This window comes from Ceratosolen solmsi, unplaced genomic scaffold, assembly GCF_000503995.2.
Source record: "Ceratosolen solmsi marchali unplaced genomic scaffold, CerSol_1.0 scaffold17, whole genome shotgun sequence".
Lineage (NCBI taxonomy): Eukaryota > Metazoa > Arthropoda > Insecta > Hymenoptera > Agaonidae > Ceratosolen > Ceratosolen solmsi.
Genome location: NW_011948445.1, coordinates 1,455,979 through 1,471,739, shown reverse-complemented (window position 1 = coordinate 1,471,739; position 15,761 = coordinate 1,455,979). Strand labels below are relative to the sequence as shown.

At 31.4% G+C, this 15,761-nt stretch overlaps 1 protein-coding gene across 1 annotated transcript in view; it reads left to right on the top strand.

Moving 5' to 3' along the window:
* The first annotated feature begins 1,009 nt into the window (after window positions 1–1,009).
* sotv (exostosin glycosyltransferase sotv) overlaps window positions 1,010–15,761 on the top strand; it is a 31,798-nt gene continuing 17,046 nt past the window's right edge. The window contains exons 1-2 of the mRNA XM_011504458.1: window positions 1,010–1,145; window positions 12,762–12,945. Coding sequence (XP_011502760.1) covers window positions 1,087–1,145; window positions 12,762–12,945 — 243 coding nt within the window. The 5' untranslated portion in view covers window positions 1,010–1,086. The remainder of the gene's footprint in view (window positions 1,146–12,761; window positions 12,946–15,761) is intronic.

The window sequence follows — 15,761 nt, the reverse complement described above, 5'->3', positions numbered from 1 at the left end:
AATAATGCATTATATTTTTTAAATATAATATACGATATAAAACATTGTCGTCGTACTGAGTCGTCTACATTGAGTAAACATATTGAGTACATAATTATAATAATTAAATCAGCTTAGATTTTCATTGCGCATGACTTACATATATACTTTCTTTTATCTTGCATAGATATCTATTTTCTAAATCTAAGGACTAAGGTTATTATACAAATATATTGTTATATCGGGTAGATTATGTATCATACAATTTACAGATGTATCATTCATTTGTGACAGCCAATGAAATGAGACCTACATTACTCCTTCGAGAGGATAGTTCGATATATATATATATATATATATATTATATATATACATCGATAATATATTACTGTTTATTGCACATGCAACCGAGATCGTACTTCGTTCTTTTAATTTGTATTGCTTGACAAAACTGAAATTGTGACAAATTATATTAAAAATAAAATCAGATTGTACAAAATAAAGTGAATATATCCGATTGACATTTATATTACATTTATATTTTAGTTGGCTAAATCAGTTATAGATTAACCATTAATTGTAGAAATTTGATAATAGTAAACAATGCCAATTAAAGAATTTTTTGTTTATTTATATTTGATTAGTTTATGAATATTTAAAAAAAATTTTATTATAGAAAATTTACAAAAAATGAAACTGCATCGCTTATATATTATTAATCATATTTTTGTATTATTATTATTTGCATTAATAAGTTTATCAATTACTATATATTTTTTATTTATTAATACATTAAATCAAGCTCTTAACTTTGATGATACATACTTAACCAAGAATTTCAACTTATCTCATACACTTATAAACAATAATGTAAATATAATTAATCCATCATGCAATTTTTTTTCCTGTTTTAATGTATATTGTTGTGGACATAAAGGTAATAAATTATTAGTTTATGTTTATCCACAAAAGCATCAGGTCAATACCGATATAACTGAAATTAATTATTTAACTAAAGAATTTCATTCTATTTTGAATGCAATTATTGATAGTAAATATTATACATCAAATCCTGACGAAGCATGCATATTTGTGCCTTCAATTGATATGTTTCATCCATATGGAGGACATGTATATGTATCACATATTATAAAAGTACTTAAATTGTAAGTTTATTATATATATTTCTTTAATTTCAAAAAATTTTTTAAACAAAATTAGTTTTTATAATAATTAAATATATAATTTAAATAATACATTATTTGCATTTGGTTTAAAATAAAATAAAAAAAAACAATTATTATTATAGATATATAAAACTAAATAAATAAGGTTAAATGTATATCGAATATAGTATATTATACATCAAATTTTTATAATTAAATGCAATTAATATATCGTTTATCAGCATTAACATATGTATACATAAAAGAAGATTATGTATTTATAAGTTTAATTTAGGCATGTTTATAAATTATTAAATTTGTTTAAATTTATAAATTTTAATAAGAATCTAAGTTATTTATATTTATAAAGAAATTAATACTATCTTTTTTAATTTTTTATACTTAGAATTTTTTATGATTTTATGTATTTTTAAATTAATTATCAAATACATTGGAAATTTATTTATGAATATAATTACTTTCATTTAATATTAATAGAAATATTATGCAAAACTATATGCAAAGCATTTTGTAGATTTTGTAATATTTAATATTAATATTAATACATAAAAGTATGTGGTCTCATTAAATACATATAAGAAATTAATCGAATTGTGATATTTAAAAATTTGAATTTTATTTGATTACTATTTATTATGTGTGTCTGCTATTATAAGATTAGCAAAATTAAAAATAAGGCTCTAAATAAGAACAAAGTTACATTGGAGCCTCACTTTGTTTTAATTATCAGTTAGTGATTTAATTAGACTTTATTTGTACTTTACATATTCTACATCAGTCATCCTTTGTTCCCTGAACTATCTCTTTTAACTTCTATTGTATTTCTTTTTTACATCCCATCCTTCTCCATATTCATAACTTATAATTTTCATGACTTGTTAAATTAATTTAATTAATTCTTATTTTATGATCTACTTTATAATTATCTATTATTTTTCATTGGTTATAAATTTTATACCTATCACTGAACATAATTGGTAGATTGTTGTATCTCACTTGCTTAAAAATTTTTTTGACACAGTTTTTATATTTTATATTTATTTTTTCCAAAATTATTAGAATTTGTCTGATTGTTAAATGTTAAAATTTTTATATACTGTATATTATTTGCCTATTCGTCATGAATATTAATCTTTAGTTTGCTCATTTATTAAAGTATTCTTTTATTAATTTTTTACGATAAAACTAAAATTAGAACGATGTTAATTTTTATATCTCTTTATTTTCAAACATACATTAGAGATATATTTTTAAAAACAATTTAAAATAAATCATTATCTTCTGTTGATAATTTTTGTGAATATTTTTTTATATTTATTCAATTAAAACATGATATAATCATTGTTCTTGAAATTATTTAGACTAGATTAAACATATATTGTAATGAATACTTTTTCATTACATATTTTTAGAGAAGTATTTCTATTTATTAATAATTAAAAAACAATTAAATACATTTCAAACAAATAATATTGAAAAGTGTTACAGCTCAAGACTTTGAAAGCATTGAATGTCATATGATTTAATTATTTATACAATTTTTATTAGATTATGAAATTTTAGTTGGTAGCAGTTTTAAATAAAATACATTTTTTAAATATTGTTTTTCAAAATATCTTATAAAAGTGTTATAATATTTTCATAGATTATTAAAATATAGATTTTTTTAATTATTCAATCTAATTCTATTCAACAAATATATAGTTAATAGTTAAAATTATCTTTTAATAAAAAAATTATGATATTCATAAATAATATAAACACTGAATATAATTCGGCACTATTATTAAAGAAATCCTATAATATTGGCTGTCATGAGTAATTTCATGGGTATTCTCTTTATATAAAAGTTTAGATAAAAAATTTTGTTTGAATACGTTTTACATATTCCTATTTGTTTTTCTCTCATAGTCATAGTCATTCTCTCATAGTTTTTCTCTGCATAGTCGCATATACTGATAAAAAAATTAAAGTAGATAAAAGAGGAAGTTAGGAACTGAAACCAATTTCTTTATGTTAAATTAATACTTAAAATTAACATGGCATAAACATAAAAGGTAAATTGATAAGTACATTGAATTCTAAAATTAATAAAAAGTTTTTTAGCGATTGATAGGGTGTATCTTAATATTGTAATTTATTTCATATCCATCTAGAAAGAGTTACAATTTAAAATGTCTTAACTTTTAATTAATGTGTTAGTGATTTTGGAAATAATTCACTTTTTAAATGATATAATATAGTAGTCATTGAAAAGATATTTCTTCCTCCAAAATGATTCTTCAAAAAATTCGTCTTATAATAAAAGATTGGAGTGACATAATCTCAGCATAATGACAATTGCAATAAAAGAAATAGTTTGTAAATAATCAATATATAAAACTAAAACAAGTAAATATTAAATAGAAGCTAACTAAATACTATTACCTATTGTTCAGAATTGGAGCACTTTACAAGATATTTAATACTCAGAAATTTCTCGATCATTTTATAGCCTTTGCTTGCAAACGTCTTGTAATGTTGATCTAGTCACCGCATAGCAACTACGGTAGAATTCTGCAACCGTCTAAAGCTTGCTTCCCTACAATTCTGCTTAAAAAATACTTAATTCTTAAGTAATCGCCATGCGCATATATAAAGGTCGGACGCGACAAGTTCGCTCTCTTAGTGAAATTCTCTCTGTGAAGATGCTATGGCACGAATCACGGTCTCCCTTATCAGGACCGCCATGGAATAGCCGCGACGGAACGACTAAGCCTTCAGTTTCGTGCGCCTATTCAACAGGCTTGTAAGCTCACTGTAGATTTCTCAATCAATCAGTTATCAGTTATCACTCTATACAGCAACTAAACTCCGCCTTATACCAGTCAATCAGATTTACAAAATATACTAGACTGTAATAATAAGCTAGTCGGCCAACAGTGAAGCCATAATAATTTATAACCATTTAAGTGCGCCATAGTTAAGCAGTCAAGAATGCTGATTGCATTAGAAGAATGAATATTAAATAAGAAGCGTACCACCAACGTACTCATAACAGAATTAGTTAAGTCACGCGCTAACTGCAAAGTGCCACTACACTCTCTGCACAAGGCGCTGCGCCTTATGTAAGACCTCTGATTTCAGATACTGATCGCTGGATGAGGCACTGCACCTTCGGTAGATGTCATTATAATCGGTGCTGTACTCCGAATTGAGGAGACAATGGCCACTGCTTCTCTAAAAATGCCACAATACTGCTAAAAGTCCGCTGAGGTAATAAATCAATATATTATTATCAAGAGGAGACTCGTACGTAAAGTACCATACGTCGCTCTATACAAGAAGTGTCAAGGATTTACGTCCTTGCACTTCTCAGTGTAGCAATTTCTACCAAGCGCACTACAACAAGAGGACCTGCAGATTTACAACCTCCAACCTCGACTTGCAGTGCACACTAATTCTACGCAAAATACCAACAAGGAGCGGTACGGTCTCAACGATTCTCACTACCAACGTAGAATCATATTGATATATTTACAAGTCAAAACTTAATAAATGTCACGAAAATCAATTGTGTTGATTACAGATTTGAAGCATTAGCCTCTCACTTTTTCATACATTGCCACGAGTAAAATGGTCGGTATGGTCTAATCATCGGGGAGACAAGGACAAAAAGTAAAAACTATAAAATGAGCAAATACTTTAGTATATTGGTTTCTTTTGCACTTCTGTTGATAATTATGTTCTCTCAAACTTTAAAGAAAAATGAGATCTACAAGATTGTGTGAAGACTGAATATAATTTCCACAAGAAAGGTGTACTCTAATACTATTAGATGTTATACTTACAAGCAAAGTTTGTTAATCGTGGATCACGAGAAAAGCCTTGAAACGATTGACTATGATAATTTGAAAATGCATCATCATTAAATAAAACCAAAAGAAACTTAAGCTATTATGTTTAGATATGTGTTCGGAATTGTAGCATTTTTCAAGGCTCTCGAAAATTCATAAGCCTTCTAGTTCTCGAATTTTGTAAACATTATGATTCTCTGAATTCACTAAACTTTTAAAGCTTTATTCTCGAACGTCCTGCAATGTTTATTTAGTCTCCGCTCCTAACACCTATCCATTGTTGCCAGATAACTAAGCTGCCACGTGGATATTTAAAGTCACTCAGGAGCTACTCACTCAATCACTCAAATATAACTAATACAAACTATACAAAGTAAAACAATGATTTTTCAAATATGGATGTATTTTGCAATTATAAAGATTTTGATTTAATCATAAATATTCTGAAAAATATCTAAACTATATTAATTATACAACAAATTTAAATTTATTTTTTTTTTATTAGTTGATTTATATGACTTTAAAATAATCTGTAAATAAGTTATTTTTCCTGTAAATATTTATCATGTTTATGGATAATTAATTTGTTCTAAATCCAAATGAATTTATAAACGTAAATTCAACAATAAATCATATATTAATGTTTATTAAAAGAAATTTACAATTTTAATGTTATTTTACAAAAGTTTACGGTTTATGTAACCCCTTTGTAGCAATATAATATAAAAATAATATAATATATTTAAATTAAAATATTGAACCATTTATAATATGTATATATATATATATATATATATTTATATATGTGTGTGTGTGTGTTATTATAGTTTAGAAAAGGGGAAAAATCATTTAATATTTAATCTCATGCACGAAAATGTGAAGAATTACGATAAAGTTATAGATGAAACCATAGGACATGCAATGATTGCTGGTATCGGATATACAAAATCTACGTACAGAAGAAAGTTTGATATCAGTTTACCAGCGTTTAGTAATTTGCTTAACCACTTTCAAACAAATACCAGTAAATCAAGGTAAAATTTATATAAATGATTGAAAATTGAATAAAAAATATATACTTAAGTATATTTAAGAATAAAATTAATTTTGTAGATAATGCTTTATTTCAAGTTTTTTTTATTCCGACTAATTTTTATTGTAAATAAAATATGATCTTACATTTTTTTATGTAAATATTTATAAAATTTGATTTTCAAATATATGCGTAAATATATTAGTATTATAATTGTATATATACTTTTCATTATTAACTTGAATTTAAGTTTTTGATTTAAAAACTTGAAATAAAAAATTATTCAATATTTATATTAATTAAAACAAAATTTTTTAATACGACCGTTGATTTAACTACTAGAATATAACTACAATAGTTCATAGATAAACGAATCAATCATTTTTTATAACATGAGAATATGTAATAATGTTATTCTCATTTTGATGTAATATGTACTTGTAAAAATAACGCTAAATAATCCATTGTTACGGTTAAACTAGTGTGTAATACATTATTTATAATTTATGACTAAAGCTATTCGCATTGTTATGGATTTTTCATGTAATAGTCAAAGGAATTAGTATATAAAAGAGATATAGAGCATATTTGCCGTTCGATGATAAATGGATAAATAGGTGTATACAGTTACATACCATTTATTTAAAACAGGATTTTGTTATTATTTTGTTATTACAAAAATATTGATAAATAACTATATTACAACTAAATTTAAACTTGATTATAAATAAATACTACATAATTTGATTTCAAAAGTTACAAGAACCTTATTTGTATATCATTAGTAATTGTAAATTAGCCTAACGGTGGTGACCTAAATAGCTGAAATTAAACTAATAATGATTGAGCTTAATTGTAATTAGACAAGTTGTTTATATTTTATTAGGTTGTTATTGCGGTATGGTGTACTAAATGTTGTGATCAAAATTAACATATAAAATATTATTTTAATAAATTAAGGAATATATATTTTTATAGAAAAAATTAAAACAATGGTAGTAATGAAATATTACATATGATGGTTTGGAGCAAACTATTATCATTTAATAGATATATTTTTAGGCTTATTTATCTTCATTTTTATTAATAAGATTATTAACTTTCTATAAGCGATTTAAAAATTATAAATATTAATTAATCAGTTTAATAAAATAAAACGAATCATTAATATGACTGTTTGAATTGCTTGATTTCTTGGCTCGAACTACTAATGTTTCGATAGCTATATAATAAATTGCTGCCTACCCTAGCAGATGCTTGGATGGGAGTCTAGTAGAAGGGTTATAGAAATGTGTAGTATATGTAGATTTGATTAACATATAATTTATTGACATTATTAACAATAGTAATAATGTATTCATTTCTCATAGGAGCGTGTAAAATCTGTCTTCGGAATCTGGTTGCTCTTTGATGGTGACGATGTTGCTTATTTGTAAGGATCTGTGATGGATGGTGCATGCCCCTTCTTGTGTAGATGACATGACATCTGCTAATGTTGCAAATATAGGCAAGAATATGCACACACTTATGGAAGGACGTGTCGCGACTGAATGCTTATATTGTGTCGTTTGCCAATGTTGCAAAGATTAGCAGTAATATGCGCACACTCCTGTATATGATGTGTAGCCTGAATGATTGTAAGGAATACCTTGATACTATGATTCTTGTAGTCGTATAGTTTCTTGTAATGCAGTTAACATCCTTGACTGCTTGTAAGTTGTACCGCACTTGATCATGGAATCCTTCGGATGGCTTCATTGCATGAGTGTAACTGAGTAACTGGCGTATGGCAGAAAGCACTGACTGAATAAAAGCTGGCAACAATGCATAGGTGTTGCTATGTGGGAGAATTCCGAACGTCGTTACTATACGAAGATCAGATAAACATTGTAGGACAATTGAAAGTAAAGCTTTGGAATATTCGAAAATTCTCGGAATTGAATGTTTACAATTTTTGATAGCTTATAGCTTATAGCTTATAGCTTTCCGAAAGCCAAGGTTTCGGAAAATGCTCATATTCCTAACAAATTCATTATATAATAGTCATGATAATTTCATTATCTCGTTTTATATTGTAACTTTTTGGTATTTTATAATGAAACAAAATTAATACATAAAATTGTGAAATAAAATAATACGAAATGAATAACACGCAAACAATATCAATATTGTAAATGATATAAACAATTTATCAGCAAGGTCACTAATTAATCAATAACTTACAGTTCAAATAAAAATCTGATTCATTTTAATTAATGAATAAATATACTATATTTTTGTTTGTACGCGATTATTTATGGAAATATTTAAATATAAGAAAAATCAGTAGAAATAGGGAATAATATACTTGATTTACTAAAAGTTTGTTCGAGAATGTGAGAACAATTTCTTGCCACGACTTCCCACGGTCGCTGGACACTCGAGACGGTCAATACATCTGGAAAACTCCAGTGAATAGTTAGCTTATTTATTCTGCAGTTGAATCGGGTTCCAGTCATAGTGAGGCGTGTTCTCTTGTGGACTTCATTCTAATCCATTTTATATTGTACAGTTAGCAATACATTTTACTTATGGTTGTCTAACGATTTGATGGCGATGAGGACAGCGCAATGAATTAATTGCTGTTTTTTCTCACTGGAACCGCCCGCCATGCCGCGATTCTGCAGTTGAATCGGGAAACCTCACTGCGCAAAATATTCGAATATTATATTGCAATTCCGACTAACAAAGGGCCGACGAACTCCCCAAGGCTAGACTCTAGTGACGTCACTAACAATCAGCATGACAAGAGTGCTCCAGAAATCACCGGAATTGCAAGCCTGTACTAGGATATTTAAGGAGACGCGCTTGATGCTCTCGTTCTCTTACTAGTTCAACGATGTACTCATCAAGATCAGATCGCCATTCTACAGATCCACTCTAGCTCAACGTAAGCCAAGCTCATTCGGCCATCCAACGCTGCAGAGATCGACTCCAGCTCAATGGAAGCCAAGCTCACTCGTCCTACCAACGCTGCTACAGAGATCGATTCCAATACGTACGTAACGCTATTACACACGTCCCTACGTACTATCAATGCCACTGAGATCGACCTCAACACACGTAAGCTACGCTATTACACACGTTCTTACGGATCACTAATACACGGTATACAGTGCGAGGAATCCTCCCACCCGTCAAGCAGTGATGTGACACGGACATCCTCCCTCCCTGAGACCGCTACAGCGCTCATCTCGCCAGCGGCAACGGCGGCATCATCGCTGCTTCCTTACCAGTGACGTCACATAGGCGTCCCCCACTATCGGACCGCTACAGCGCTCATCCTACGCCAGCGGCAACGGCGGCATCATCGCTGCTTCCTTACCAGTGACGTCACATAGGCGTCCCCCACTATCGGACCGCTACAGCGCTCATCCTACGCCAGCGGCAACGGCGGCATCATCGCTGCTTCCTTACCAGTGACGTCACATAGGCGTCCCCCACTATCGGACCGCTACAGCGCTCATCCTACGCCAGCGGCAACGGCGGCATCATCGCTGCTTCCTTACCAGTGACGTCACATAGGCGTCCCCCACTATCGGACCGCTACACAGCGCTCATCTCGCCAGCGGCAACGGCGGCATCATCGCTGCTTCCTTACCAGTGACGTCACATAGGCGTCCCCCACTATCGGACCGCTACAGCGCTCATCCTACGCCAGCGGCAACGGCGGCATCATCGCTGCCTCCTTACCAGTGACGTCACACGGGCATCCCCCACTATCAGACCGCTACAGCGCTCATCCTACGCCAGCGGCAAAGGCGGTACCATCGCTGCCCCTTGTCAGCGCGAGTCTCCCACTACCGCTACGAGTTCATAACTACGAGTAGGAGAATCAAGCACCAAGCTATCAAGAATACACTTACAGAATTCTTGTCGCTAATATTAATTGAAGAAGCTCTCATCTATTCATTGTATCATACATTTATTTCCACATGCATAGACCACTGACTAATTTATAATATTATTATATTCAATAAAAGGAAAGACACTACACTCAAAGGGCAGTGTTGAATTATTGCATTGTCCCTTCCACTTGCCAACAAGCCTCCATCCACCATCACAGGGAGGCTTTTAGTCCAATCCCAGACAATTTGGTCCTTCGAGCCGGATATGTGGGATTGAGATTGGTGTTTTCTTATTTCAGTAACATTGTCTACTGTGGCTACTTGAATCAGTGTAAATGAGTTCAGTTTCGTGAGCCTTGAGTATGTAGTGGTGCTTGTCAGTGATCGTTCCCATGTCGTTTCTGTTTGGTCGTTGACGTGAAATAAGGCTACGTTCACTGTCATGGAGTTTCCTGCAGTTGGGATATTGTGTTGCGTTGATACCTCCATGTCTTTTAGGGATTTTGGAATAGTTATGTCGGGAAGATCAGCCATTTCTCGTGGATCTACTGCATGTGCCTTCTCTTCAGGCTTGGTAATTTTGCTTATTTGTGTCGATTCGCTTAATTCTCGACACGGCTTTCTGACATTCGCTACTGCAGTAGCACAACATGTAAGCTCTTCTTCCACTGCACCCTTTGTACAGTATTCGTGATTGACACCTGTCGCTGGCCAGGTGTTTTCATTCGAGTTATATTCCATTGCGAATGTCTTATGTGATTCATCCATGTTGTCTTCCATGGATGGTATCTCATCCATGTTGGAGTTTGTGCTTCATGTGCTGAGACTATTGCTTATCCTCTTTAGTGAGGTTTTAATTGGTTGTGTCGTGTCAACCAATTCGTGACACAGTTTCATGATCAACGCTGTGGCCTTAGTGTGGCAAACGAATTCGTCTACCATGGCATTCCTTGTGAAGTACTCGTACGAGGCCCTGACGGTGGCTAGCTGCTTGTTATGAATTTGTGTTCCATCATGAAGGTGTTGTGTATCTCATCGATTGCGTATTTTATTGCTAAGGTTTCGGGTAGGCTTATGGTTGCTTTTTCTGCATTAAGGCTGTCAGTTAGTACTCGCATCGTCTCGATTCGGGTCCATTGTGATTGGGCCGTCAGAATTTGTTCACCAGTTAACTTTCCCTGGTAGTGCTGCGCGTTGTAACACTTACTGACTCCTTGCTTTCCTTCTTGCCTTGAGTAGACATGTTGATATGATAAAGCAGTAATGTTTTACTTACAGTAGTGAAGAATCTCTCTTGTACTCACTGATCTACTTACTGTGTTTTTATCCTATGATTGTTTTCCTTTTTGTGGTAGTATTGAATGTATGCACTGATTTCCACTTATCCGACTCCAAGGACCAAAAGTGATAATATTCAATAGACTATAACCTATTTCTTTTCACAGTAAATCATAATCTTGCGAGTTGCATGCAGAGAATAAGAAATTGATCATCTTCTAGTTCTCCAATAAAAAAGTATATCTCAACGCCACAAGATTATTAAGAAATATAAAGTCATTTATAATCTCATCACGGTTAATAATTCCAACTTGAAATAAAGTGAAATAATTGGAATAAACAGCAGTAATAATTAAATGTATTAATTATTGAATGAGTGTCTTTACTTGCCCAACATTTTCTGACACAACATCTAGTGGTTTTTTGTTTTAAGTTGATTTTACACGTTTGGCAGATTAGTGGAATTATTTTTTTAACAAAGTTGATTGTTCGAAATTGCGTGAACCGTTCCTAAATCATTAACCATCTGACAAACCCACATCCTTAGACATCTTGAAATAGTCGTTACACCAAATCATTAAAATATAACGGTTCGCAATCGCATAGACTGTCAAAACTAACCATACTGTCGTTTGCTTAGTTAAAGCAAGGACGCTTCGATCAGGGCTCCCTCGTAGCGAAGACGCCAAGAGATAGACTACTCTCCCTGATTGAAGAGGCTAAAGCCAGAGGCGCTCCAAGTAGAGACACCGAATCGGAGGCACTCTGATTGGAGACGCCAATATAGGGGCGTCCCTAAGTGCGAACGCCGTGATGAGCGGAGCCCTCTTAACGAAGCGACCACAAGTGATGACGCTGTCTTACAAGCGGCGCCATGGAGAACGGGCGCTCTGTCTTATAAGGGATACCACGAAAAGCGAATGCGCTCTCTTACAAGGGACGCCGCAGAAGAAGGTTTGTCTTAACAGAAGTCATGGAAGAGACGCTCTCTTAGAAGGGACGCCGCGGAGGACATGGGTCGTCAAGGAAGAAGGAAACACTCTTGGCATAGTCGCAGACCTTTACAATACTAGTGCCGCAAGTACAAAGCAGTCGCAGGCGTTCCTCACCCGTCCACACCACACCATAGCTTGTAGGAGACCAGCAATCAAGTTACCACCTCGTGGCGCTACACGAAGTAGTTTAAAGAGATTTACGACCTCCTACCTCTACATGTAGTGCATACTAAAACCACGTGGCAACAACCAAGAAACGGTAAGATCTCAACAATTCTTATCATCAACTTCGAATCATTATAGTATAGCTTGTAAAATAAACGCAATAAGTAACATGAAAAACAGTTGTGTTTTATATTGAATTAATGCGCTTCCCTTCTACTTATTTACACTTTCTTCCTCTAGGAAACTGGTGAACTTAGTCTAGTTCAAAACATTGATAATAATATGAATAAGTTTATTAATAATACTTATGAATAATAATACTATTAAAATAAATTTATTAAGTTAAACTAAGAAAGTTTGTAAAATACTTTATTTAAATATTTTTCACATTATATGTTTAGAATATACTTGATTGTATCGACTCAAATTAATATTAATCCGCATCTTGATAACGAATTATTAGAAATAAATCATCTATTTCCGAATGAATTATTAATATTACAATCATGTTCACATTTCAATATGACGGACACATTTTTCCGATGTACAAATCGTAGAAGTTTTAAATATCCTGAAATTTTACAAGTAAGTTAAATATTCCATATATATATTATAGAAATAATTCATTTTGATATTTTGTTATTTTCACTTTGGTAAGTTTCAAAATTAAGTAATACAATGAATAAATGGTTAGCTAAATAAATTTCTTCCTTTTTTTACTCTGTTAAATAATTTATATCTACATTGATGTAACAATGCATTATAGTATGAAATAGAATTCACATATTTTCTACATCATTAATTTTTACAATAATGTCTTTTAAATTAATTTAGACAATTATTTATATTTTTTTGTATATTCTTTAATAATAATTTCATATTTGTAATAATGTATAGAATTGGAACCCCCAAAAAGTAAAGATAATTATAATTGAAAATATACAATAGTACACGTATATGTTCGATTTTAAAGGCTTAGTTTATGTCTCAAACTACCAATTCAATAGTTCAGTGGATTAGTCTTTTGGTAGGATAACTTTAAAGGAAATAATAAGTGACAAGGCTGAAAAATGTCATGTATTTAGTAAAAACAATGTTTATTATTTGATAATAATTATAATAATAATACTGCAATGTTGTTGAGAAAGAAGTATTCTATTGTAGTACTGAGGGTGTGTCCTTGTACTCTTGATTATCGTAGATTTTATGGATATTATTGCGTGTCTTGTAATCGAGGTAAGGCTGGTGTAAATATCAGCTGGTGTAGTCCGTCAATCATGCTTATGAGGTAGCATGAGAAGATGGTGTTTGAATCAAGTATGCTTGATATGGTGTAGAATGTTTAATGGAACTTGTTGAGTAATCAATTATGTCTTGAATTATTTATGGGGGCAGTAGAAAAGACTAGTCACACACGAGAGTAATTAATGATAAATATTCGTGCTCTTGAAGGACTTATTGAAATGTAGTTGTAGTTGATTATTCAATATATTGTTGTTTGGTCTTAACAATGTGCTTGACGAATTGCGTAGTTTGGGTCGACTCTTATGGGCCTGTACGGGGTCGAAGCGTTGGTTCGACAGAGAGACCGTAAATTTGCCCGATTGACTCTTGTGGGTCTGTACGGGATCGAAGCATTGGTTCGATCGAGAGAGACCGGACGGGGTCGAAGCGTTGGTTCGACTGAGAAAGAATATAAATTGCCAGATTTATTTTTGTGCGAGGTGTGACTAGCTTATTATTTATATAAAAATGTACCTTATGAGCTGCAGACAAGGTGTGTTAATTGCTGCGTAATTGATGTCCCCTTTGATTACTATTCCATTGGCTTCACTGTAAATCGCTACTAAATCTGCCGATTTCCTTTTAATAATGCACACGTATATTATCTACTAGGCTGCCGAATTTATGGCCACGTGTCGTCGTCACAGTATATACTAAAAACACTGAGCGGCAATTACAGTATAGTGAGTGCGATGTAAGATTACAATGAGCATCGCCACATGGTGAGCTGCCTTTAAATATGCATGCAGCGGATGCAATGCCGGCAACAGTGCTGCGGCGTATCGTCATACCGAAAATTTTTTGTGGCGTTAGAAAATGAAGCTTCCAGAAGTTTCGTGAACGTTCTTCCATTGTATCTTATAGTATATTATATTTCAGATCGTAAAATTTGCTCGGACTTGTCGAGTTTTGTTTATAAACATTCGCCCGAGCGCGCATGCCGTGCGCCGTGCAGCGCGTATGACCCAGTTTTTCTTAAATTCGTGGAACTGCGTCAATCCCGAACATATATATATATATAACTACTTATCATATTGCATGTCAAAATTGACAAAAAACGACGGATGTTGTTATTAACTCTATTATTTTCTCATTTTTCTTTGATTTTCTTATTATTAATGTCCAATAATTATACGATTATAAATGCATGTAGTTTTATTCACGAGATATTAAATTATTCAGTACTTTTTATAAACTCAATTAATTGTTAATATTTTTGTGTTAATCAATATTATAACACATTTATTAGTCGAATAAATGCCGTAGAAATCTTAATATTATTACCCATATTATTATTGCCCATGATAATTCTTTGCACAGAAAGTAAAGCTTTCTGAATTTATACTGCGATATTAGGAAATTTTATTTTTTATGTAAATTATCGAACTTATTCTACTGTGGAATTATGTATGAATAATATACCATAATCATAAGTGCTCAACAATAAATATTTAATTTTCATCGATAAAAACAAATTATTTAAATTTAATTGTACAATATGTTGAATTAAACTATTTATGCAGAATTAAAAATTTATCGATAATGACTTGTAAAAGAATTCATATTTTCAATTTTGAACAAGTATAAATCTTTCCTGTCATCACATTCAAGCTTCTGTATGTAAAAAATCACACCATAATTCTATTTTATTCTACTAATTGTATCTTTTTTTCATTGTAAGTAAAACTTACGGCATGGTTTGTTTTTTGTCTATAGACATTTATTAATAAATATTTACATCAAGCTATTGTCTATATTAAGTTACATTATTTACTACTATATACTTTACTCATATAAGTATTATATAATTACTTCTATACTACTTTATTTGTAACACAAGTAATGATAGATAGTTGATTTTAGAAACATTAAAATTATTCTATTTCAATTGTGTAATTGTTCAAGATATAATTTTAAAACAACTTCATAACCTATAACATTAGGTATGGAGTCGAATCTCTATTTGTAAAATCAATAATGATTTTATTGATTATAATTTAAGTAAATGTAGTGTTACGGATTGCAGCATTTTTAAGCGGAATAAAAGTGGGAGAGGTATGAGCGCGCGAATATTTGTTTGTAAACAAATGGCTAACGGACTCGAAGAATGCTTCTAA